The sequence below is a fragment of the Eleutherodactylus coqui genome, chromosome 1 (genome assembly GCF_035609145.1).
Source record: "Eleutherodactylus coqui strain aEleCoq1 chromosome 1, aEleCoq1.hap1, whole genome shotgun sequence".
Classification (NCBI taxonomy): domain Eukaryota; kingdom Metazoa; phylum Chordata; class Amphibia; order Anura; family Eleutherodactylidae; genus Eleutherodactylus; species Eleutherodactylus coqui.
In genome coordinates, this window is record NC_089837.1 from 184,572,926 (window position 1) to 184,599,668 (window position 26,743).

Here is a 26,743-nt window from a genome sequence, read left to right on the forward strand (position 1 = left end):
CCCCAGTCAAGGCTGAGTCGGCGGGAGCACTGTAAAAGGATGGTGAGGGAGTACGTAGCCGATCGCACGACCATCCTCGGTGACGCCTCTGCCCCCTACAACTACTGGGTGTCGAAGCTGGACACGTGGCCTGAACTAGCGCTGTATGCCCTGGAGGTGCTTGCTTGTCCTGCGGCTAGCGTCTTGTCGGAGAGGGTGTTTAGTGCGGCTGGGGGAATCATCACAGATAAGCGTACCCGCCTGTCAACCGACAGTGCCGACAGGCTAACACTCATCAAGATGAACAAAGCCTGGATTTCCCCAGACTTCTCTTCTCCACCAGCGGACAGCAGCGATACGTAAGCAATACGTAGGCTGCACCCGCGGATGGAAGCTACGTTCTCTCTCACCATCCAAAACGGGGACATTTCTGCTTCATCAATCTGTGTCTAATATTCCTCCTCCTCCTCCTGCTCCTCCTCCTGAAACCTCACGTAATCACGCTGAACGGGCAATTTTTCTTAGGGCCACAAGGCTCACTCATCTAATTTTTCTAAACAATTTTTATATGTTTCAATGCTCTTAAAAGCGTTGAAACTTTAACTTGAACCAATTTTTCGTTAAACTGGGCTGCCTCCAGGCCTAGTTACCATTTAAGCGACATTAACCAAAGCGATTAATGGGTTTCACCTGCCCTCTTGGTTGGCCAGGGCCAATTTTTCTGATGTACATTAGTACTGTTGATACAGCAATTTTTGTGGGCCCTCGCCTACAGTGTAATCAAATGAATTTTTAGCCCACCTGCATTACAGCTGACGTTACATCCGCTGTGTTGGGCAATGTAATGGGATATTTCTATGTACCGCCGGTGGCTTCCTGGCACCCACCCATGCTGTGGGTCCACAGGGAATTATAAATGCATCTGTTTCCACTTCTAAAGAACCCCAGTCTGACTGGGGCATGCAGTGTGGGCCGAAGCCCACCTGCATTAAGCACGACATTACTACCTCAGCTGTGTCGGGCAATACAATGGGATATTTTTGTGTATCGCCGGTGGGTTCCAGGGAGCCACCCATGCTGTCGGTCGGCAGGGACTTCACAATAGGGAGTTGTACCTGCCTGTGTCTATGAATTAAAAAGCCCGGTCTGACTGGGGCATGCAGAGACACCTTGACAGAATGAATAGTGTGTGGCACATAGGTTCCCCATTGCTATGCCCACGTGTGCAGCTCCTGATGGCGGTGGCACAGGATTCTATTTCTCATTGCTTCTGTACAGCATTGTGGGCTATTGCCCCGCCCCTTTTAAAGAGGGTCGCTGCCTAGCCGTGCCAACCCTCTGCAGTGTGTGCCTGCGGTTCCTCCTCATGGCAGACGCACTTCTAAATAGACATGAGGGTGGTGTGGCATGAGGGCAGCTGAAGGCTGCGCAGGGACACTTTGGTGTGCGCTGTGGGGGGAGGGGGGGGCGGTTGGGCAGCATGTAAGCCAGGAGAAGTGGCAGTGGAGTGTCATGCAGGCAGTGATTGTGCTTTGTTGGAGGTAGTGTGGTGCTTAGCTAAGGTATGCCATGCTAATGAGGGCTTTTCAGAAGTAAAAGTTTTTGGGAGGGGGGGGGCCCCACTCTTGCCGCTATTGTGGCTTAATAGTGGGACCTGGGAAATTGAGATGCAGACCAACATGTAGCCCCTCGCCTGCCCTATCCGTTGCTGTGTCGTTCCCATCACTTTCTTGAATTGCCCAGATTTTCACACAAGGAAACCTTAGCGAGCATCGGCGAAATACAAAAATGCTTGGGTCGCCCATTGACTTCAATGGGGTTCGTTACTCGAAACGAACCCTCGAGCATCGCGAAAAGTTCGTCCCGAGTAACGAGCACCTGAGCATTTTGGTGCTCGCTCATCTCTATTAATTAACCAACACCTGGTTGAGTGTGGCTGCAATAGAAAAATACCTCTAAGTTGCTGAGCCATTTTTCCCTGAGAAGTCCATGGAGAGAGAAGAGTGCGAGAGCTCCTGTTGCTGGCTGGATAGCCATGAACCTGACAAGGGTGGATGTCTCCTAGGTTGACACCCTGGATGGGTATGATGTGATGGACTTTCATGCTATAAGCAAAGGTGCTTGATCTAAATTGGTAGACAGTATAAAGTCTATGTTATTTAGTGGTCAGATAGCAAGGAGCTTGTATGCATTCATGTAAAGACTGTGTTATTTTTGATTTACCACAATGAAAGGATTTATCAAGTTTTACAAAATTTCTGGCTTGGATGTAGTATTGTTTAAGGGGAATACATTTCAATATTTTTTCTGAAAAAATGTTAAGATACTGCGGTCATCAATATCTGCAGCATCTGCAAGGTTAGGGCTTAGTCACACGGGCGCATCGGCGCCCGTTTTACTGCAGGAAGAAGATGGCCGCACTTCAGGACGGATGTCTCTCTGCAGCACCGGAAGAAAGAACATCTGACTGGCTCATTGCCGGTTATGTGTTCTTTCTTCGGCGCTGCAGGGAGTTGTCCCTCCTGAAGTTCGGCCGTCTTCTTCCTGCAGTAGGGGCTCAGTCACACGGGCGCATCGGCGTGACTAAGCCCTTAAAGGGCATAAAGAAATGATTGGATTAGCAAATGCTCATCTTTTGACCCCTCTTCTTGGAAAAAAGACCCTCTTATGTGACAATCAGAAAGCAAATATGTTCTCAGATCAATGTTAATATGAACAAAGGTATGTGTCAGGGGGACAGACAGGAGAATATCACAGATCATTCTATACTACCTGTTCTTCCTCCGTTGCCCCTCTGCTCTGCAAGCAGGCATCATAGCTGTAAATACAGTATCCCCAACCCCATTACAAACAGCTATAGCTCTGTTTCCCCCAAAAGCATGTCTGTAGCGCTGATAGAGCCAAACTACAGCTATTTGAAGTAGAATAAGCTCAGTTTGTCCAAAACTGTAGACCTAGCTGTGCTCGAAGTAAACTGTAGGGGGGTTAAACTGACTTCTGTCACACTACAGCTTCATTAGCAGCGGTCAAACCATGTCTGATATATTTGCAAAAGACATTCATATGAAAATCTCAGGAAAGTTGCATGTAATATGTCTCAATGTACTTCAATAGACTGCAAATGTGGCAAGCCACCAGCTGTTCACAAACATACATAAGTAGGGACTTGCATGGAAATTTTATAAAAGCTGCACGTACAAAGTCATGCAACATATATATATATATATATATATATATATATATATATATATAATTGCCAAACTTAAAGGTAGTGTCTGGTATAAAAAAAAACCAAGGACTTACTTAAAAATCCAGCAGAAATCAGGGGCTGTCATACAATAAAACAAGCATTACTCACCTGGCAAATCTCCGGTCACTCTAATGCCACCATTCTGGCGCCAACGAAAGTCTCTGTTGCTGTCTTACAGTGACGACTAGCACAATCCTTTTTAATGTAGCAGTCAGTAATATTCATCAGTGTTAATACAATGGTTATTATCCTCTAAAAGTAAACCTATTACTTGAAATGATTGCAGAGGGAAGCTGCTTCCCTTCTGCCCTTTAAACAGTATACACCTATTAAGTAGATGACATTGTACTTTCCCATAAGAAAATATTAGGTGTACAATATTTAGCAATTTTTCTTGCAAATACAAATTCACATTTAGGGCTCAGTCTGGCGAGTCCTATGACACCTATGTGCGCAAAAAAAAGTGCTCCAAGTATTAGCAAAATGCGCATGACCATGGCTCCGTGACCATTGCTTTCAATGGGGCCGGCGCTACAGCCGCCAGCCCCATTGAAAGCAATGGGCTGTAGGCCACCCCGGCAGTGATTTTCAGGGAAGGCCTTGAAATATAAGCCTTTCCCTGAAAATCATCCTAAGCTGCTGTAAAAAAAAATAAATAATAATAAAAAAAAAAAAAAAAAATATATATATATATATATATACTTATTTAACTCTCTGCCGCTGTCGTGGCTATGGCACGTGTTCTCTCTTCCATTCCGACACTGTACTGAAGCAGTTTCAGCAGGCTGAAAAGGCTGTGTCTGATTGGCTGAGTGCTCAGCCAATCACAGGCAGCGTTCAGCCATTCATTGAATGACAGCTGAGCGCTGCCTGTGATTGGTCATAGCACTCAGACAATCAGAGGCAGCGCTCAGCCATTCATTGAATTTAATAAATGGCTAAATGCTGCTTGCGATTGGCTGAGCGCTGTGATCACTTACAGGCAGCACTCAGCTATCATTCAATGGCTGAGCACTGCCTGTGATTGGCTGAGTGCTCAGCCAATCAGACACATCCCTTTCAGGAGTCGGGGATTTTTAAATCCCCGCCTGCTGAAAATGCTGCAGTACAGTGGCGGCATAGAAGAGAGAACACGTGCCGGAGCCCTGACAGCAGCGGAGAGAGGAGTATGTTCTTTTATTTTTTTACAGCAGCTAGGAATGATTTACAGGGAAGGGCTTCAGGAAAATCACTGCTGGGGTTGCCTGCAGCCCATTGCTTTCAATGGGGCCATCTGCAGATCGCGATCCTTTGCCACAGCTGTGACAGGGGATTCCTTCATCCCAGCGAGGAGTCCCCTTGTCACTGAATACTGTGGCAGTGCTGTCACAGTGTTTAGTGATGAAGGGACTCCCCGCAGGCATATTTTACGCGCAGCACGGACCTTTCCGCTGCGTGAATGTCCTATCTTTTACAGGTGCAAAGATTTTGCGCCTGTAAAAGACGGAGATGTGAACACATCATAGGGAACCAATGGTTCTATCAGACGTGCTTTTTTTTGCGCACATAGGAGCGTGCAAAAAAGTTCTCGGATGACTGAGCCCTTAATATAGACAAGCTTTTATGATATTTTACAAAGTCGCAGGATTTTCACAAAAACCTTTGTTACAATTTCTGGACCCTTAATGACAAAGTACTATACAATCAAATAGTCGTTGGAAATATTTATACATAAAGTACTAACGATGAAACCTTTGATACTGTTCTTAAACATTCTGTTTATCTGCAGGAACTCATCACAGCTTGGTATATAGGATTTTTAGTGCTCATCTTTTCATCGTTCCTTGTGTATCTGGTGGAAAAAGAAGCTAATGCACAATTTCAAACATATGCAGACGCTTTATGGTGGGGTACGGTAAGTAAAATCAGTCTTCGATTGGTGGTAATATTGTGCTTTGAGGAAGGTTACACAAATTCCATAAACAATGCAGCATTAAATTCTTTTTGGAATGGAGTTGCCCAGTCATTTATTCTTGAGAAATGAACAAGTCTAGTTTTTGAGCTATTGCATTACTGACAAGTGAAAATAAATGGAATAAATGGGAGAGATTATTTAAATGGTTTTCCTGTCACATCTTGCATAATGGTAAAGAAATCACATCCAAGTGACTGAAATGGCCCCTAAAATACAATTTAAATCTTTCTATGTGAAATTTAACAGCTCAATAAAACATGTAGATGGAAACAAGCTGTGTTCCTGTAATCAATAACTTTTTTTCGGGTGAGTTGTGGTCTTTAGTTAGAAGAAATTGAAACAATTAATATGTTTAGAAATATTTAATTAATATTTAGTAGAACAGTAAAATTGAAAGTTGACTATTTCTGAGAGCCAGAGCTGAGTATATAATATATTTCATAAAAATTGCCTTTTCTTATTTTCTGCTTTTATTTGTACTTATTATATTATTTAACTTTATTTTTTTATATATTTTTTACTTACTTTACTGCTGCTCTATGTATAAAATAAACATTACTTACCTGTCCTCAGTCTTGTTGATCCACCCCTACACTCCCACGATTCTCCTGGTGTCTGTTGACGGTGAAAGTCAAATGACCCTTGCCTGCCAATCAGAGGCGTAACTTGAAGCTCCTGGGCCCCATTGCAAAACGGGGCCCCCAACTATAATGCTTTATTCATAGTATTGGGCTTCCTATATGGAGAAGAGAGGCTCCTGGGCCCGGGTGCAACCGCATCCCCTGCATCCTCTATAGTTACGCCCCTGCTGCCAATCAGAGACTGCAGCGTCACCACCCATTCTCTTAGCATCAGCATTCATATCCTGAGCACCATGATCCCAGGAGTTCTGAATGGTTATACTGCGGCCTCTGATTGGAAGCTCAGGTCACCTGACTCCTGCTGTTAACAGAGACCAGGAGAATTGTGGACTGCAGCGCTGGATCATAGAGGCTGAGGACAGCTAAATAACATTTATTTTATTGTTTAACTAATTTGGCTGTAATTTTAAAAACTTAATTTGTACCTGGACAACCTCTTTAAACTGCAGCTTCACCTTGAGGAAATTTAAATTCTAACCCCTATTACTGCTTGGAAATAATTACCATGTTTTGATGGGTTTGGCTTTCTAAATACAGTTGCAATCCAAATTATTCAACCCTCCTTGCAAATTAGGCTAGTTGCCAAATTTACAAACTATCAGCTGTTTGCAAAAAATAAAAAAACAAACAAGAACAATTTAACCCCTTAGTGTCCAAGCCTGTTTGCTCCTTAATGTCCAACTAATTTTTCTGTTTTTTTCATCGTCGCATTCCAGGAGCCATAACTTTTTAATTTTTCTGTCGGCGTAGCCTTATAAGGACTTGCTTTTTGCAGGACGAGTTGTATTTTTAATGACATCATTTTTGGGTACATATAATGTATTGTATAACTTTTATTAATTTTGGGGGGGGATTGGGGGTAAGTTTTTTGAACTTCATTTTTACGGCATTTATTTTGCAAAATAATGTGATCATATTATTCTCTGCGTCAGCACGATTCTGGCGATGCCAAGTTTATAGTTTTTCTATGTTTTTCTATTTTTGTACACAAAAACAATTTTGTTTTTAAAGATTTGGTTTTCTACTGTTACATTCTAAGAGCCATGACTTTTTTTTTCCATCAACAGAACACTGTAATAGCTTGGTTTTTGTGGGATGAATTCTAGACTTCATTTATTCAAATCTTAGGAATATATAACATTTTGATTTTTTTTATTCCATTTTTTGATGTTTTCATTTTTATTATTTTGTTTACTATTTGTTATACTTTTTTAACTTTTTATTTTTGTCCCACTAGGGGAGTTAAATATCATTATCTTTTATCATTCTTCTAATACACTACTATACTGCAGTATAGTAGTGCATTAGAAAGCCTATGAATCTCAGCCTGTGGCTGTGCCTCATAGGCCAGCGTAGCTGGCAGACCTGGAGGCTATATGCAAGCCTCCAGGTGCCATAGTAACCTATTAGGATCACATTGCGGGGGTTCTGATTGGTGAGAAACAGACGCCCCTCCCTCTGTCAGCCTTTTACATGCCACTATTGCACTGATCGCTGCATACAAGGGTTAAACAGTGTCTCTTCAGTCCCCACTGTTGGAGCAAGTGACCAACTATCCTCTGACAGCCAAGCACTCGCTCCCCCTGATATAGGAGATCTGCGCTGGGCTTCTAATGCAGCACTGTCAAGACTTGCTGTAAAATAAGGCCCCATTACAGCGGCTGTTAAATGACATATGGGCTGTCATTTAATGGTTATATAGCTCAACACAACTAACATAACAAATGGTTTTTCCAAATTTAACACAAAATGCCACTCTTGACTTAGCCATATTTGTAACATGCAACCAAAAGTCAGTCACAAAGCCCTTAGCAGTCCAGGTGTTTGATGTGTTTTATCTCAAGCACACCTGATGCACCTAATGAAGCCCTTGATCAGTTGCATCAGGTGTGCTTGAGGCAACACTTGATTTGCAAATGTCTGCTCTTATGAGGGATTCTATTCACGGCATTGAATAATTCTGAGACTGCAGTAGTTATTAAAAATGGCATTTTGTGTTGAATTTGCATAAACTACTTGTTTGTTGTGCTGAGCTATTTAAATTGTTCTTGTTTAATTAGTGTTTTTACAAACAGCTGAAAGCTAAAACTTTTGGCAAATAAACCTAATTTGCAATGAGGGTTAAATAACTTTGATTGCAACTGTATGTATGTAATAAAACGGCGCTAAAAGGTAGACTTTTACCATGCCTTTTTGCCTCAACCTATCATCACGTATAAGGGGTTGGTAGGTCCAAAAGTAGACCAAGTGTGTTTGAGAGTTTGAACTACACATTAAGGATATATCCTGCTGAGGATGATAGTATATGCCAAAAGCTGTCCCATGTGTTTGCCATGACAGAAGTCATAAACGATTTCCCATGGCGCAACAGTCTTTATTCTTTATTATAATTATTACAGTTTATATAGGTTGATGTTAATGTAGAAACAGTAAGCACAAAAGGCCAAGAACTCAGTTGGGCACTCAGGCATACTTGCTACAACTAACTACATTAACTAATTACCTTGGCTAGATTTAGAAATAGCCATCAGATTTGCCATGACGGTTAATTCCAGAATGGATGCTCAAATATCATTTGTAATCAGGGAACTATTATTAGAAAATACCAGACAGCCAAGTAAAAAAACTAGAGTGAAAGGAGAAAACAAGTACACTATGGAGTAATGAGAAGAAATTGCAGCTTTCAGAGTTATATAATTTAATATATCTTAAGAGAGTTGACTGAATGCTCATTATTGAAAATCCAATTCTGGCTTGTGCTAAGCCTTCAACCTGACCCCATTGTTATTATTTCCTACTTTACTATAATAGTAGGAATAGCTGTTAAATTTAGAAAGTTGTTTTTCTTAATAGGCTTTTCAGTCATTGGTTATGCTGCCAAAGTAAGCCATAGCTATCACAGAGATGTGCTACTACTAGTTGGAATTGACTTGCTACTTGAATATATAGCATTAGCATTGTTGATTGTTTTTTTTTTTAATATCCCCTTACAAAATTGAAGGAGTTTTTCCTGGACAAGAAAATAAGGTCTGCTGTTCCTCCAGAAACAGTGCCACGATTGTCTATGGGCTGTGTCAGTTATTGCATCCCATCTCACCTCCATTCAACTGAATGAAGCTGAATTGCATTACCAGAAAGAGCCCATAGACAGATCATTATGATTTCTCCAAGCTAAGCACTTTTTTTCTAATCTAGGACAAACTACTTTAATTATTTTTTTAATTTTTAATGGCTCATTAAAGCGTTGTTAAACATTGCAGACTGGTAACAGAATGCTAGGATATACCATCAATGTCAAATTCATGGGAGGCACTATTATCCTGCTGATAACTAATATAAATTGGAAGCAGCAGCAGGAACATGCCATGCTTCGTCACCTTTTGGTTCCATTCAGCTTTTTCCTTGGCAGAGATCATCAATGCAGCACAACCATGAGATGAATTGGCATAACGCCTAGCTTGTGCCACTGCATCTCCATACTAGTGGTTGGCGGGAGTCACAGTCGTTGACCTAGCAATATGCTGAGTCTATGCTGAGTCTACCTGTTTAATAATTCATTACCTCTAGTAGTTGGTCTCATTAACACATGATCACCTAGGACAGTCAAACTCATTAACACATGAATAACTCTATAGACATACATTTATAGGTTTTTGACTGTATTAGTGAGTACCTAACCTACTAAGTAGACACACATGACACAATTTATGTATAAAAAGATTGCTAAACAGGATTAGAAAGTGCTAGACTTAATATCTGCTGACTATATTGCTGAGAACAGTATGTATGTAGGTACTAGAGGTGTAACTTGAAGCTCCTGGACCCCAATGCAAAACCTGTAACAGGGCCCCCAACTATAATGCTTTACTCATAGTACTGGGCTCCCTATATGGAGAAGAGAGGCCTTATGGGCCCCCTAAGGCTCCTTGGCCCGGGGGCAACCGCATCCACTGCATCCCCCATAGTTACGCCAATGGTAGGTACAGTTTACATGTATTTAAGGACAAAATAAACCCTGACTATGAGATGTAATTCTATTGAAAAGCCAGGCTAAAAAATAACATCTGTGGCTAGAATCCTTGTTCGTCTTGCACCAGAAGGATGTGTTAGATGGAACATAATGTCATCTATTACATTTAGTATATACAGGGAAGAGTCAGTTATGTCCCCAAGTATTATGTCTAAAATTAATAATTAGAATTTTGGCAGGGGTGGGGGGAGACAGGTAGGGAAAACCACATCACTGCAAGTTATCTGCTTATCTCAACTATGTAAATGACCATTTTAGCTTATGCGGTGCTATACGATGTTTGCACACTATATAACCTTAATCTATTACATGTTCCTATGTATTGCAGATCACATTGACTACCATTGGCTATGGTGACAAAACTCCCCATACATGGCTTGGAAGACTTCTTTCAGCTGGTTTTGCCCTACTTGGTATTTCCTTCTTTGCATTACCTGCAGTGAGTATTAAGGACATAACGATCATAATAACTGATGATATCTGTCATAACAATCTTGACTTCAATGGAAACCATCCCGTAGAATCTGCAGACAAAAAAGGAGCATGCTGCGACTTCTTCCCATGCGTGCAATTTGCATGCCGGTAAAAAATCACATCCGTATGCTTTAAATGGCCCTGCAATTGCTAATGCATCCCTGTGGGCGCGGATCTCCCACGTGGGAGACACATGCAGATTTTATAATTAAAATCCGCACGTGGACATTGGGCCTTGGAGGGGGTCTTTTCTCTAAGATTTCCATATATCCTAACAAAGCATATGGAAGGGAGTAGAAGAAATTCCTTGGTTATTTTTCATTTAGACAGCATTATCTTGAATTGAATGGGGTTGGCTCACTTCCTATAAAAGCCCCAAGTGTGGTACAAGAGCCCCATTCTCCATCGCTCCAGTCAGTGGTCAGCATTCATTGGCCACATTCAGTCACATGACCACTGTAGCTTCTTCTAGGAGATAAGTGGCGGGGACCAAGGCTCCTGCGTTGGACTGGGCAGTCATTTAAGGAGGTCTTTAGATTTTATAAAAAATGTTTTTGTTTTTCTGCTCCTCTCATAAAAAAGTACTGTTTGTTTCTAAAAAAGAACCATTGTATTCTTATTGATGAAGTAAATGTCTTCCAAATTACCTGCCTATTTCTTTGTGTGTTAGTTTTTCCCACCAGAGACCTGAAATATTGAATGCATTTTTTAAATCAATGGATATTTGCAATGTTGTTGTGTTTTTTTGTTTGTTTTTTTCTACGCTATCAGAACTTCATAGTACAACATTAAGGCCAGGCTCACATGAGCATATTTAAATTTGCGCATCACGCACACGATGTACATGCATATAATACGCAGTACATCACGGAAATACGAATATATTACATTTCGCTGTAACACTCACACTAGTGTTTTTTATTGCATATTTTGTGGGCAAAATAGAACACAACACATTACAGGATAAATACATTAAATAACCAGAAGGGTTGTTGATCTCAAACATTGATCCAGGGATTACTCTGACTACCATTATGGAGTCGGGAAGGAATTTTTTCCCCCAAAACGAGGGTAAATTGGCTTCTTCCTCACTGCTTTTTTTTTTGCCTTCCTCTGGATCAACTAGGGGGGTTGGAAACAGCCTGAACTGGAAGGACATTGTTTTTTTTCAGCCTAGCATACTATGTTACTATGTATGTATGTTCTATTTTACTATGCATTGCACAGGATAGAGCCCTATTGTTCTCCATGGGTGCATACAAAACTCTGTACATACACAATTACATTGCGTATGTGCGATGTTTATACACAGCGCTACTAAGTGACAGAGTGGGAAATTAAAAGAAAGATTGAAACTAGGAAGCCAGTGTATGACAGCTTATGTGAGATATGTTGTCATGCGCAGGCAAAAATAGCTGCCATACGCGGGTCCACACAATGGTAAAACCCTGTGTTATATCTGCAGTGTTTTACCACACGCTCATGTGAGCTTGCCCTAAGGTATATTTAGCTTATTAAAGGCCAATTAAATAGAAAACGGAAATTGCATTATTGTGCTGCAGTTACATTGGGAAGAGTCAGTCCATGAAGATGATAAATGTAATTGTACATGACAATGGAGTCCTTTGAAACTTCCAACAGAGTGGGTGATTGCTCACATTTACCTTCTTTAAAAAAAGGAGATATCTAGTTTAATTGCATGTTTCTTTATAAGGGTGGCTTATGTTTCCGATTTCTAATATGTGTGACACTTATAAAACGGACATGTCAATATTGTCTCATTCAAAGTAAAAGAATACTTTATGACAGTCTTGCATATATCTGATTGCTAAACTCTTTCAGTACATTAAATGAGTATGAAACATAGTAAAGTTTTTCCTCTAAGGCCTAAGGCTGTACTTGATCTGTCGATTTTTCTGAGAGCTAAATGGGATGACTCCACAATGTTACATTTATCTATTAGATTATGAAAAACATAAATTAATTGGAATATTCTTAGACAATTCTCCAATGCGTTCAGGGTCTGTGATGATACCTGCTCAGTCAGACCACCTGGATCCTGTTGTACCCGGGTGAAGAGGTGATTTCTGCCATTGTGCAGGCCAGAAAATAAGAATTAGCTTCTTCTCTACTTGTCAGGGGGGGGGGGGGGGGGGAGCCGAGCTTCAGCTGTATAATGACAGTTTCTGATAAGCAGTGAAGAAGCTGCCTCTAGTGTGGTATTTCTGATAAGTATTAAATATTTTCTACCTTTCAGGGAATTCTCGGTTCAGGATTTGCCTTAAAAGTTCAAGAACAGCATCGACAGAAGCACTTTGAAAAAAGGAGAAATCCTGCAGCTAGTTTAATTCAGGTGAGATATCAGAAATCTCTTTAATACTAGAACATGTACTGTATATATTTTTGCATGTTGTCAGTACATATTGTAGAGATTCATGTGAATATATATAGATTACCATTAAACATAATTGTACGATATAAATTGGTGAAATGGAACACTCCTAAGATTTTACCGTCATATATCATACTCCACAATCAGTAATTGTTTTTAGAAATAAATTTCATCGGTCTGGAAATATTAGCCAGTGCATTGATGCCATCATTTGTCAGTGTCATTTTCCATATTTAAATATTGTACATTGAGCAACGTATAAAGCAAAAAAAATCCTAATGAGTCAACAATGGCCACTGTTGTACATGGATTTTTGTTTTGCTTTCCTCTCAAACTAAAAAGATATATTTTAATCTACATTACTGCTTGTTCTCCAAGACCTGGTTTAAGAGGAGAACCCAAGCTTTAGTTGATCAGCCAGGATCCGGTTCTCAGGACCCCAACCGATCAGCTGACTGTGCTGCAAATACACAGGGGTCGAGCAGTAGCAGATGTTCTGACCCCAGTTAGGTGACCAGTGCTTGTAACTGCAAGCGCAGCTCTCATTGAAATCAATGGGAGCCATGCCTGCAGTTACCAGTGCCAGCCACTACACTAGGGTCAGAGTATCTGCTTCCACTCCAACCCCTGTGCATTTGTGGTGCTGTCAGTTCACACACAATCAGCTGATCGGTCTGGGTCCCAATCGGTAGACCCTAGACGACCAACTATTGATGACATATTTTCAGGATAGGTCGCCAAAACTATTTTCCCCGGAAAACCTATTTAAATATACAGTTTTAAACAAAAGGATTCAACAACCATTGCAAATAAGGTTTATTTGCCAAATTCATGAACTTTCAGCTGTTGGAATAAATTAATCAACAATTTATGTGCAATCTGTTTTGAAAATAAGACCGGAAAAAGAACAAACTCCAGTATTGAATACAATGTCAGCAGAATGATAATACTGCCAGCATAATCAGGAACTTATACGCTGTAAGTGTCAAAAGGCAGAAACCAGAATATAGCAAAGCAGTATACAAGGAATCTTCAACTTGAAGATTGGAAGAGATCATAGAGAAGAGATATCCAATGAGATGGATTGGTCTGAACAATTAGATTTTTTAAATGGATTAAATGCAGATGGAAACGACCTCCTGGAAAATAGACTTCTTAAGAATCAGTAAAGTTGATCATAGGAGAACTGGGACAACTGCCAGTCCAACGACTGGACCTGCAAGACCCACAACGGGGGCAAAATGTCGTTAGGCATGACATGGCAAAGCTGTATGAACTCATCTGAATCCCATCCCAGAAAATGCAGGGTACCTACCCCAGAGGGGCAAGGCTGCATTGTTGAACAAAAATGTGAGCAGGCCTGGTCTGCGAGAGAGAGGCCTAGAGGAGGGGAATTAACAGGAATGGACAATACTGGACTAAGGCTATTCTTTAGGGACCCCTGATGAAATCAATTAACCATTCTAGTGAAGAGGCAAGTCCAGTGATATAATTGTAAATCGGGAAGTCCAGCACCCTCTCTAGACTGCATGAGTATCACTTGGGCTATCCACGGTATATCCCTACCCTATACAAATCTAGTAAAGGTTTTTTAAAAGTAAAAGGTAGGGTGATGGGTATTGTCTGAAAAAAGTGCAAAAACCTCAGCAAGACATCCATCTTTAACATATTTGTTCTGCTGAACCAGGACAGGAACTTCTTTTGATAAGTTTGCAGGTCACCCAAGGTCATCTTAAGGAAAGGAGGAAATTAAGTTCATATAAAGAGCTTAGATCAGATGGGATTTGTACACCCAAATACCTAATGTCAGAAGGACACCACTTAAAAGTAAAATTAGAGTCTAATGTGTAGACGGTGAGAGGGGCCTGTTTTATTATAGTTAACTTTAAAGTTGCTAAGGTTGCTCAAATTCTTTAATATTAACCCTCTCCAATCCACTGTCTGACGTCTAAAGGCATTATGATTTAAGGCTGTACAGCTCTGATGTTGGAAGACGTCTGTCGGGGTTCTCTTGCTGTATATTGCCAGCCTCTCTGCTGTCGGAGTCTATCCAACGTGTCACCTCATGCAGTACTGGCTTTAGCCAGCATATAGGCCCATTGTATAACAGCAGAAAAAGAGTAAGTCTCCTTGGAAAACCAGGATACAAATTGGATTGGAAAGGGTTAAAGGAAACAAAATATCGGGGTTGGATAAGTAACAGGAAGATCATCCATGTAACGTGCCACCTTATGATGATGATCTTCCACTGTCACACCTCGTATATCTGGGTTATTCCGTAGAGTGATCACCAGGTGTCCCATAATCAACATATATAATAGGGGAGAGAGGGGACACCCCTGACAAGTCCCATTGTGGATCTGAATAAGTTGTGACAAGACCCTGTTCAGCCGAAGATGGTGATAAAGGGCCATGATCTTTTTAATGAAAGCCAACACCCATCCTGATCTGTCACAAAGTGGCCTCCAAGAAACCCCAATGCACCTTATCAAATGCCTTTTTGCATCAACAAAAAGCAGATATAGAGGGTGATTAGTAGATTTAGTATGAGCAGTCAAGGTTCTATTTGTATTATCCCTGGTCTTTCTACCTCTAATAAAACCCTACTTGATCTCTGTAAATTGACAGTGGAAGCATTTGTTGCAAATGATCTGCCAGAATTATTTAGAGAACTAGGGCGGTAGTTCCCATGGATTGACAGATCTTTTACCAGGCTTACGTAGCACAAAAATATGTGCCAACATAGAATATTGAGTGAAAGGGTTCTCTGGCGTAATACTATTAAAGAGCCTGAGCATAAAGGGAGCAAACTACAAAATGAATGTTTTATAAAAGAAATAGTGAAGCCATCTAGCCTAGAACTTTTACCCAAAGACATGGATTTAACAGCATCTAAGATCTCATCAATAAGAGTTTGGCGGTCACCGAAGAAATAATAGAAAGCCTTGTCTTTGTCAAATAAGCCCCTACCTTATTTTCGAAGAGCGAGGCAGGCATTTCACTAAAATAATGCTGAATGTTGTACAAATTTTCATAAGTCTTAAAAGCGTCAACAATTTCTAGTGGACTCTGACAGTGTGGACAGGTACGTGGGACATGGCAGGAAACCGGAGATTGAAAGTTCTCTCCAGGGGTTTTCTGCATTTATCAGATTGTTCATAGAATTGTTTGTAAAGCCTATCTCTAAGAGAAAGGTGTTGTCAGTCTATAAGGTTATGGATTTGCTCCCTAACATCTAGAAGTTCTGCAGCTGTAGAGGCAAGCAAAGATGGCTCATGAGTGGCCCTATATGTTGTGACTTGGACAGTAACTGAGTCAACTTAAAGGAGCATTCCTTTTTCAAGCATGTGCCATGCTTGAAAAATATACCCCGAAGGAAACGCTTTAGTTTTTCCCATTGAACCAGGAGGGAGGTAAAATTTTGGAAATGGGTTGCCAAAATTTCTCTCATTGTCTTAATGATCTCAGCTTTACACAGAGGCTCCTTTTAAGAGTTTGGGAAGGATAAGGTAGAGGTAGACAAGGGCATGATTATACCACAATAGGGGTTTTATGAAGGAATAACATATCAAGATGACTATACACACCATGGGCTGGCGAGTAATAGAAGTAGTCATGATCGCTAGCATGTAAAATTTTCATAGGAATATTGGTTCGGCTGGAGGAAAAATCTAGGTTAGGATACATGACTAAATTAAAATCCCTGCCTAGCAAACATGGGCGCACTAAGCCACCCTTAAGCCACCATATATTATAATATACATCATTCGATGCTGCTGCACAATTCTGTATGCTGTGCTTTATAGAGGTCTACTAAATAGGTAGTAGGTATAATCTACCAAAATAATATTACCAGGTCTGCATGAGCTAAAAGAAACACAGAACCCCCAAACATATTTCACCAACGTAGTGGTGTCCTCAGGGGTCTGGGGTTACTAGAGGTTACTAGCAAATTCTAGCTTTAACAGTGCTAAACTCAGAGTGGTACAGCTTAGGTATATTCGGCACTGGTTGTCAAACACTCCCCTCCCAAACTCTGAACACCACCCAATGGCTTTTCTGTCTGAAATCTCCCTCTGGATTGTTCTGGAGAAACCAGACCTGTTGGCCAAGCAGATGCTACCTATCCATAAACTGGCAGTTAGAGTGCGGCAGACATGTAAATCACTGACTAAATATGTAGGCATCCCCTTTAGAAACTCCTCTGTGGGATAATAGAACGCTCCCACATCTTGTGAATCTACCAGATAAGCAGTTCTGGGTTAACCTAGGAATTACCACATTGGAACATCTGTATATTGACGGGGTACTAGCCTCCTTTGAACAGCTCCAGCAGCTGTACCAAGTGCCTAGGACTGGATTCTATAGATATTTGCAACTCCGGAATGCTCTTATGGCACAATTCCCAGAACCAAGGCAACCTCTGTCTCTGTACCCACTGGTAGGCATAATGCACACTCAAGGCCCCAGGAGTCTGATATCAGCATTGTACACCCATCTGCTGCATTCTAAAATTTCCTATACACCAATGTCGGTGATGGATAGATGGAAGGGACTTATCCCCTCCCTTACTGGCGAGCAATAGGATGTCGCGAAGGCATCATATACCATGGTATCACCAGCCGCAAACAATAAATTAACTCAGTTATACATACTTCACCAGTGCTATCTAACACCAACTAGGCTTTATAAAATGAACAGGATGTCTACCAACCAATGTCATTGATGCCGAGCAGAAGGGGCAAATTTTAATCATTTAATATGGAGCTGCCCAGATATCTATGCATATTGGGAGGAGGTTACAGAATTTCTAAGCCAGCTAATGGGGATGCCAATCCACTTGACCCGATCATATGCTTGTTGGGTGTTTTGGATGAGGAGCACTGGCAGTTTCATGATTAAATATTTCTTACTAAGGTGTTGTTCCTGGCCCGCAAAACAATAGCTTTATGCTGGATGGATAGACATCCCCCAACACTCTCGATGTGGCAGAATATTGTTAATTCCACCTTATCGCATGAGAACATAGTCTATAAGAATAGAAAATGCCCGGAAAAATTTCACAAGGTATGGTGGAGATGGTGTCGCTCAACAGACACGTCTTTCACACAAGATTTGCTCCAAGGTTTACTGAACAGAACTGTATCTAGGGCTGGTCGGTAATGTGGGTACCAACTGTCAAACTCTGACACTGTAACCTAATGCACTGTATTTATATGTCGGCTGTAACAATGTACCTGTGGAGTTCTCCCTTAATCTGAAAAACTTACAATGTATGCAAAGTTCTTATACTGTATGGTATATTTATTGTTCAATAAAACGAGTTAAAAAAAAAAAAAACTCAGTGGACTCCAGACATGCAACATACCCCTCCATCTCACTTCTGGAGGGCAGTAATTTTAATATAGGAATACCAGTCCCAGTCCTCATTCTTGCCAGGGGTGATTCCACTATTACAGGATGTAGTGAAAGCAGATGAACAGGGTAAGGCTGAGGCAGGTATATTATTATAGGCTTGGTGTAGCAGGGTCTGCACAGAAGATGGAAGGGACCCTGAGGAGACTGGGGAATCCAACCAATCAAACCCAAATTTTATAAGCCCTAATGATTACCTCTAGGGCTGGGTAAGTTGCAGCTAAGGTAGAGGCTGAGGAATCAAAGCAAGAATCCTGTGGGAGATGCAGCTCCCGGGGATAAGGAGTCACTGCCTGATGGCAAGTCCAGTGGCTAGGAATAGGCCCACTGAATACGCAGTGCCTCTAAGATGGAACTACCTCCTGACCGTGGCTAAAATAGCACTATATGTCCGCACCGACGGGCATAGGGTCATGACATTGGGTGCTTGGAGCATGGCTCTTCTTTCTTCTTCCCGTGTCAGTAGAACGTAAGCAAGAATTAGGCTTGTGTGGAACTATAGTGCAGGCCATGGATTAGAGCAGCACATGGACATCTCTTTAAACCACCTCCATCAAAAAAGATTTAAATAGCTCACTCAATATAACAAGTAGTTTCTCCAAATTCAACACAAAATGTCATGTTTTATGACTACCATTCTCCGAATTATCCAACCCCCTAAATAGAATCCCTAATAAGAGCAAATCAGGTGTTGTCTCAAGCACACCTGATGCAACTAATTGAGGGCTTTATTAGCTGCAACAGGTATGTTTGAGATAAAACACATCAAATATCTGGACTGCTTAGGTCTTTCTTGACTGCAACGTTTGATTACATATTAGAAATATGGCTTAGTCAAGAGAGTGATCTAAAAAAAATTAACAAAAGTGATCATTGACTAGCACAAGCAAGAAAAGGATGCAAAATGATAGCAAATTCACTGTCACTGGCTGCCCCAAGATTCCTGAGAAGGCAGGTGGCTAAAAACTTGAGTGACTGCAAAAGACCTTCAGCATGATTTGGTGGCAGCAGGCAATGATGTTTCCAATAGTAAGGTGCATAGTAAATGCTAAAGGTCTCCAACATGTACACTTCTATTGCCCCAAAAGCACAAGAAAAGGTGGCTGTAAAATGCTTAAAACCACATAAATAAACCACAAATTTTGGAAGTGAGGAAAAAAACTGGAACTTTTCGGGTCTATGGATCAACAGTTTGGTTGGAGGAGGAAGAATGAAGCATGTGCTGAAAAGAACACTCTGCCTAGAGTGAAGCATGGCGGTGACCCTGTGATTGTCTGGGGCTCCTTTGCTAATTCTGACACTGGAGGCCTGCAGAATGTGGAAGGCAAGATGGATTCAATCAAGTATCAGGAAATATTAAGAGAAAAGTCATGCTTTCTGTGAGGAAGCTGTAGCTTGTCCATCATTGGACCACCCAACAGGACAATGTTCCTTAAGCATACCTCAAGGTCCACCAAGGCTTGGTTTCAGAGGAAGTCCTGGAAGACTCTGGCGTGGTGGTCAGTTGCCTGACTTGAACTCCATAGAAAATTTTTGGTGGGATTTGATAATGGCAGTTGCAGTATGCAACCCCAAGAATATTAGTGATCTGGAAGCTAATGTCGATGAGGAATGGGCTAAGATTCCTCAGGAAAACTGTCAGAAGCTTGTGTCTAGCTATGCAGTATGTTTGCAGCAGGGCAAAACAGCAAAAGGGTGCTCTACTAAGTACTAAAGACCCTTGTCCCAAAGGAGTCGACTAATTCTGAGACAGCAGTAGTCATTTGGTGTTGGATTTGGAGAACCCACTTGTTTTGTTGAGTTAATTAAATTGATCGTGTTTGAGTAGGTTTTTTTTGCAGAAAGCTGAAAGTTTGTAAATTTGATAAAAAAATTTACTTTTCAATGTTGGTTGGATCATTTTGATTGTAGCTGTATACTAGGAGCTGCTGATAAATCTTTGGCTTTACCCAGAAAGAAACGAGATAGGAAGATGAAACTTTACATTTATTCCACACTCTCCACTGATGTCAACACACTTCTTACATCGGTATTCCAAGTTCTGTAAGCCTTGCAAAAAGAAGGATTTGGGTTGTGCCTCAAACCAGTCATCCGTAGCAACCAAGGCATTAGAAATGGTTTGAAATTTGGTCCCCTTGAGGTGTTTCTTCAGGTTTGGAAACAGATGATAGTCGGAGAGAGCTAGATTTGGTGAATAAGGTGGATGATTAACCAGCTGGAAGCCTAGCTCCACCAGTTTTGCCGTGGTCGCTTGTGCAGTGTGAGCGGAGGCATTGTCTTGCAGGAACAAGATTCCTTTGGACAGCTTGCTGCACTTTTTGGCCTTCACAGCTGCCTTCAATTTGTCCAAAAGTTCAATGTAATACCTTGCATTGATGGTGGAACTATTTTGAAGTTAGTTTACTAGCAGCATGCCCTCCTTATCCCAGAACACAGACGCCATCACCTTAGTGGCTGATTTTTGCACCCTGAACTTCTTTGGGCGAGGAGAACCCCTGTGCCTCCACTCTTTTGACTGCTCCTTGGTTTCAGGGTCATACAAATAAATCCAGGTCTCATCCATAGTGACCAGGGTGTAAAGACTGATATAGCACTATATCTCAATACTTGAACAGGAAGGCTCCAGGAAATTCAGCTACTGATCTGCTTGAAAGTCCCTGGATTGAACACAGGTCCAACATGGGGATGACGCCAAATTCCAACCCACAGGTTCACAGGACAGATGACTTCCTGGATAATCTCCCCTATTGTAGCAGAAGAAGGCCACTTTGAGTATGCTTTCCTTCCTTCAGTCATAGGAGCTGTCCCACTGGACTTGGAGAGATTCAGAAAGTGTATTTCTGCTTCTTGCACGTTACTTTTCAACTTTGCAATTGGGTTTTACTCTCTATTTCTTTCAGGGGCCACAACACAAAACTGAAATCCATGTTCCAGGGCCCCAGGAGTCCATGTGCCATGCCATCATGTAGTGCATCCATGCCTTCCCAATCAAATATGCTATTGTTATTTCAATATACACCACTAATGAGATATAGCTCTGGACCCATCTTTTAGACTATTCCCTGTATATAATTTTGTGCTGGTGGGTACCAAGGTAGAAGTGTCTCATTTGGACCCTGGAGTTTCCAGCTATGCTATGCATCTAGAAATATTGGAATGCTCCTGTACGTACATAATATCATTTTTTTTAAATAAATATCACTTTCCAGACTTTTGAAAAGTAGATTTAAAAAAATTAATGCATGGTCATTATCCGGTGCTTACATTGCTCTTTTATCAGTAAGATTAAATTATGTGCAGTGCCAAGATCTGTAAGGTTTCTTGGCATCTTAAGTTTTTTTTTTAAGTTGATTGGGTCCAGTCTAAACCTCTCAATGATTTCAGTGAAATAATAGAGCCCTTCATTAAGGTTGTAAAAGATGATGTGATTGATGTTATTCTTGCTTATGAATGTATGCAAAAGAAAACAAGTCTCAACTTACAGGAAGCCTTGTCCTATAACAATTTCATGTGTTCTCCAAAATTGCTGTAATCACAGTCAGCTGATGATTCATTTAGATAAGAAAATTAAAAAGTAATTTACAATGCCACTGCAGGGCTGAGGGCAGCTTCACGTGGCCGTATGCTCGCTGCTACGGAGCCTAGTTGCACATGAACGTTTTTTCTTTTCTTCTTGGGCTTTTCAAACTCCGTGCCATATCACAAGAGTTTAAAAAGCAACGGGAAGATGGGTCCTGCCCTATCGTTTCTTTACCGCACTATTAATGAGCGAGAGTACTGCTAATGAAAATGAAATCAGTGGTTTCGTTTCATCCCGTTATGTGGCCGTGATTATCACGGCTGCATAATGGGACAAATGCGCGCCCATGTGTTTAAGCCCTCAGACTGAAAACTCTAGCGTTTAATGCCCATTTAGATGACCATAATTGTGGGCCATGAGCGATCTGTATATTCTTCTGAGAGCACAAGGCCCCATAATAGCCTATGACATTATTCGTATGGCCAGTTTTTCACATGGAGTAATGTCCATGCCCTCTTACCCATTTTCAGGAATGAGAATAGCACATGCAATGTGCGAGGTCCACGAGCATCGGACAGCGCATGGATGGGTGTCCATGTGCGTACTGATGTTTGTGTGTATGTGTAGTTTTGTTTAGTAAACAATGTTTTTGCAGTGCAACGCGGACATAGTCTCATGAACATTGCCTTAGTGTCAGTCTTTTGCATGTCTTTTAGGGCTTAGTCACACGGGTGCCGATGCGCCCGTGTGACTGAGCCCTTACTGCAGGAAAAAGACGGCCGTACATCAGGATGGACGACTCCCCACAGCGCTAAAGAAAGAACACATGACTGGCAATGAAGCCGGTCACATGTTCTTTCTTCCGGCGCTGCAGAGACCTCAGTCCTGAAGTGCGGGCGTCTTCTTCCTGCAGTAACACAGGCGCTGATGCGCCAGTGTGACTAAGCCCTTATCAGCAATTTGAAGATCCTGGGGCTCTCCTTGCCGGTCACGACAACTAAGAAACCTGTAATCAGGACCATCATTAAGGAATATCACCTTCACATATTAAGTTTTTGATGCATTTTTGGTATGCATTTTTACGCAGTTTATTTTAAGCACTGAAGTTTTTTTCTTTAGGCTATTTCTACAAAGGTCTCATTCATCTAAATGGTGCTTGCTAAAATCCATGCACATGCTGCAGAAACAACCCCATTCAGATGTATGGAACAGATTTTCAGCCACAGAAGTTTCTGCAGCAAAATCTACTATGTGAATATTCCTTTTATATTTTTCATTTCTTTTGGCTCCTCTTTTGGCTTTGTGTACACAAATCTGCATCAAAAACGCCATGTGCGAATCCAGTCTCAATACTCCCTGTGCTTCAAATCATAGATTGCATTCCATAAATCAGTTTTATATACGGAGGAAAGAGTGGAGAATGACATTGCTCTGTGGGCCCCTAGCTAATCAAAAGAGATGAACTCCAAGGATATTTCCAAATGAGTTTGACTCCAAACTAACAGCATCATAGCAATCTAAATCACTGTCATGCCAGGCGTTATGGCCATAAAAGGATTCTTCTGTTTTCTCACTGAAAAGGGACGGATCATCACGCTTTGCAGTGCTGGCACTGGTCACACATTAGGGCTCCTGAGCACAGATGTCTTACAAGCAGTAGTTGTCAGTGAGACTGGATATGTAGGTCCGTCTTTAGTCATATAAAGTAGTTAAAGGGCCATTCCAGTGATTCTTTTTTTTTCATTCTTTGTGTAACTAACCCCTATTTAGTATATAAGTCAGCTAGTATTACCTTCATTATTCTTTCCTTCTATCTGAAACTTCCTGAAGTTCTTCTTCTCAAGTGGTCACGTGATCTCATTTGTGACTAGCTGAGATTTACTTGGCTTTACATTCTTCTTAAATTAGATTCATTCAGCATATGTCCTATGTGATAGACGCTACCACACAAGCTCTTTAGAGGGGGGACACAGAAACTTCTATCACATTACTGCTGATGATTAGAGGCCCATCACACAGTTATAATGAAAGATATGATAGTTCAGCCTCCTGACTGTATACTTATTGGTCTGTAGCTTGTCTAGGTGAATGTACAGAGTAGTTATAATCAATGTCCTCTCTGCAGGCAGAAATGGTACAGGCTCTAGCTGCTCATGTGATGTGCTGATGTATCTTGGGATTAATAGTACAAAATAGTGAAAGAGAAAGCATGGAAAAATCTGAGCATCAAAGTAATGACTAAGGCTTAGTCACACGGGCGCATCCGGGAGCGCTTCCTGCATGAAGAAGACGGCCGCACTACAGGTGCGGCCGTCTCTCCGCAGCGCCGGAAGAAAGAACACATGACCGGAAATAGAGTCAATCATGTGTTCTTTCTCCGCACCTGCAGTGCGGCCATCTTATCCTGTAGGAAGATGGGCGCATCGGCTCCTGGATGCGCCCGTGTGACTGAGCCCTGATAAGAAACAGACAGCGAGCTGCAATTCATGAAAGTGACTGCAATGTAGGAGATGTCCAGAGTGTGACAGGCAATCGAATAAGGGAGGGGCAGGGATGGAAAAATGTGTTTTTTGCTGGAGTGGCCCTTTAAGAAATGTGATGCAAACATAAACAAATATTTAAAGATTATTAAATGCCTGCACTAAAGAAATACAGGTGAAAAATAAATATTTCTTATGCCATGAATTTCAAGATTGTAAAATATAATGGGCAGTAGCATCAATTCATGTTACTTTTATACATCATATTGAAAATAGCATTTAATAGATGTATTTCCAATTCAGAATGATGAGCAATAATTTTCTGGGAAGTCAGAATAGCGTTACAGTTAAATTACTTGCAGCAAATACGTTCACAAAAAGATTCTGCACTCAATTTTATTATGACTGTAAATGCTACAAACACTTATATATTTCACAAATGCTTTGCTGTTCTTTCATATCACGTTTTATCTGTGTATTGCATACTTGTATATTTCCTGCCTGAATGCAAATCATTCTATAATTCCAAAATTCTTGATTAACAGAAATTGTCTTTCATTACTTTGTAAAAACTAAGCTCTAAGGCATGAAATGAGCACATTTACCAGATCCTCTCAGAATAGCTATATTTTAAAGTTTGTTTATCATACTGTTCATGGTTTTCATATGATTTAACACAGTAAATCCACAGCAGTTTCTTATTATTAAAGCAGCTATTCTACATATATAGAGCTCATTGGTAGCTGTGTTTGATCAATTATCATTTTTTTCTTGATATTTTCTATTTTTGTTCACAAAGTCAGTGACTTTGTAAACATATGACACTAAATAAGAAAATATAACATTTAAAGGTAAATTCCACCTTAAAATAGCAGTTAGGCTGTTTTCACACCTGTTCCGCTTTTGGAGGAGAAAAAATAATATAAAATGGAAAAAGAACGGGTACGTTTTTTTACCCATTGATTTCAATGGGGTTTCAGAAAAAAACAGAAAGTCGCCTTATTTAGGTTTCTTCTCCTGAGGCCTCTTTTACACGGCCGTATGCGTCTTTATGCTCGCCCGATCGTGGCTAAAAAACACATGAAAGAAGATTAGCCATGATCAAGTCCCGATCTTAATTAGCTTTTTCTCGTCCATTCACATGAGCGGCTGCAGCGTATTGGCGAAAAAAATGTACTGCAGTGCAGAAATCCGTCGGTCGACAGAAATCCTGAAAATGACTACTAATGCTTAAGTAGAGCCAGCTGTCTTCTTTTCCCAATGCTGGACGCAGCTTAACTCTCTCCCCGTCCCTTTCTTTATAGCTTTCATAGTAGTCCAGCATATCTCAGCAAAAGATAGGGCAAGACCTATCTTTTCACGGGCCGTATAAAATCGGTCACCATTTTTGGTTGCTGATGTCCTATTTTTCCAAGTGCAATTTTCTTACGCGCCCAAAAATCATTCATCTGAATGAATACATTGTAATCCAATTCTTCAGATGGTTGTAATTTTTGGATGCAGCTACATTAACTGCACATCTGCGGTCGTGTCAATAAGGCCTAAGACAAAGAATCAGCTTCAGGCCTTAGTCAGACGGGCGTTTTTTCACGCGATTTGCGCATGCGCATGCGATTCGCGCATATATAGAACCAATGGTTCGCTATGGTATCGGTCACATGTCCGGTTTTTATGCGGATATGCGATAAATTATAGGACACGACGATTTGCAGATCGCACCTATCTGCGTTCGGCGTTTTATGTGCGCACCAAAATCATTTACTGCAGCTAGCTGCGTTTTTTCGCCGGCCAGTCTAAGTTTCATGCGCATTTTGATGCGCACGGCGATTTTTCTCCGGTCAGACGGGCCTTTTGCTGCGACGATTAACGCGGCTAGGTGCAGATTTTTCCCGCGATTTTTCGCCCCCGGTCACGCGATTTGCGCATGCGCATCTGACATGCGATCCGCAAATCGCGCGAAAAAATGCCCGTCTGACTAAGGCCTCATGGCGAACCCCTGTATCTAAATACCCTTTCCAAGGCAGAACGGTTTGTAAGTACCTTCCCTGGCACCCAGGACCAAGTACACTTAGCCCACCAGTCACCCCTAATCATGCTCCTCATAGTTTGTTTTTTCATAAATAAAAACATGCTGCCTTTTTCTGGTAGAGTAATCTGACCAAGATGTATACTAATAATGACCTAATAAAGAAGTTGTTCAGATGAAATCCTTACCCGCACATGCAGTACTGGCACTTCCACTTCCAACATGCTTCTGACACCGGGCCATGTGGTATGGACGCTCACTGTGCCTGTCACATCACTACTGGGGTCTGTCTGTTCAACTCATCTTAATAACTAAGTGTGCCTCCTTCTGGCCGATGGAGAAACGAACAATGGTCTCTGTGATGACCTAATTGACACAAAAAGAGTCTCTACCAGGTCACTCGGTGTTAGAACCATCTGGAAAAGGAGGCTTCAACCACACACCAAGTAAGGATTTTGTCTCCTTGGACGACCACTTTAAACTTTGTGTGAATTTTCAAATTTCGAAAGACTTGTCGTGCAGAATGGTTAGCAGAATACCTGCAATTTACATTTTATTATTGAACATTTCTACAGCTTTAGG

At 41.2% G+C, this 26,743-nt stretch overlaps 1 protein-coding gene across 3 annotated transcripts in view; it reads left to right on the forward strand.

Annotated features, from left to right (window-relative positions):
• Positions 1–26,743, forward strand: part of KCNQ5 (potassium voltage-gated channel subfamily Q member 5) — a 563,081-nt gene that overhangs the window by 436,996 nt on the left and 99,342 nt on the right. For all 3 annotated transcript variants that reach the window (XM_066604505.1, XM_066604514.1, XM_066604523.1), the window contains exons 5-7: positions 4,998–5,123; positions 10,183–10,293; positions 12,586–12,681. In XM_066604505.1, the coding sequence (XP_066460602.1) occupies positions 4,998–5,123; positions 10,183–10,293; positions 12,586–12,681 (333 nt within the window). The remainder of the gene's footprint in view (positions 1–4,997; positions 5,124–10,182; positions 10,294–12,585; positions 12,682–26,743) is intronic.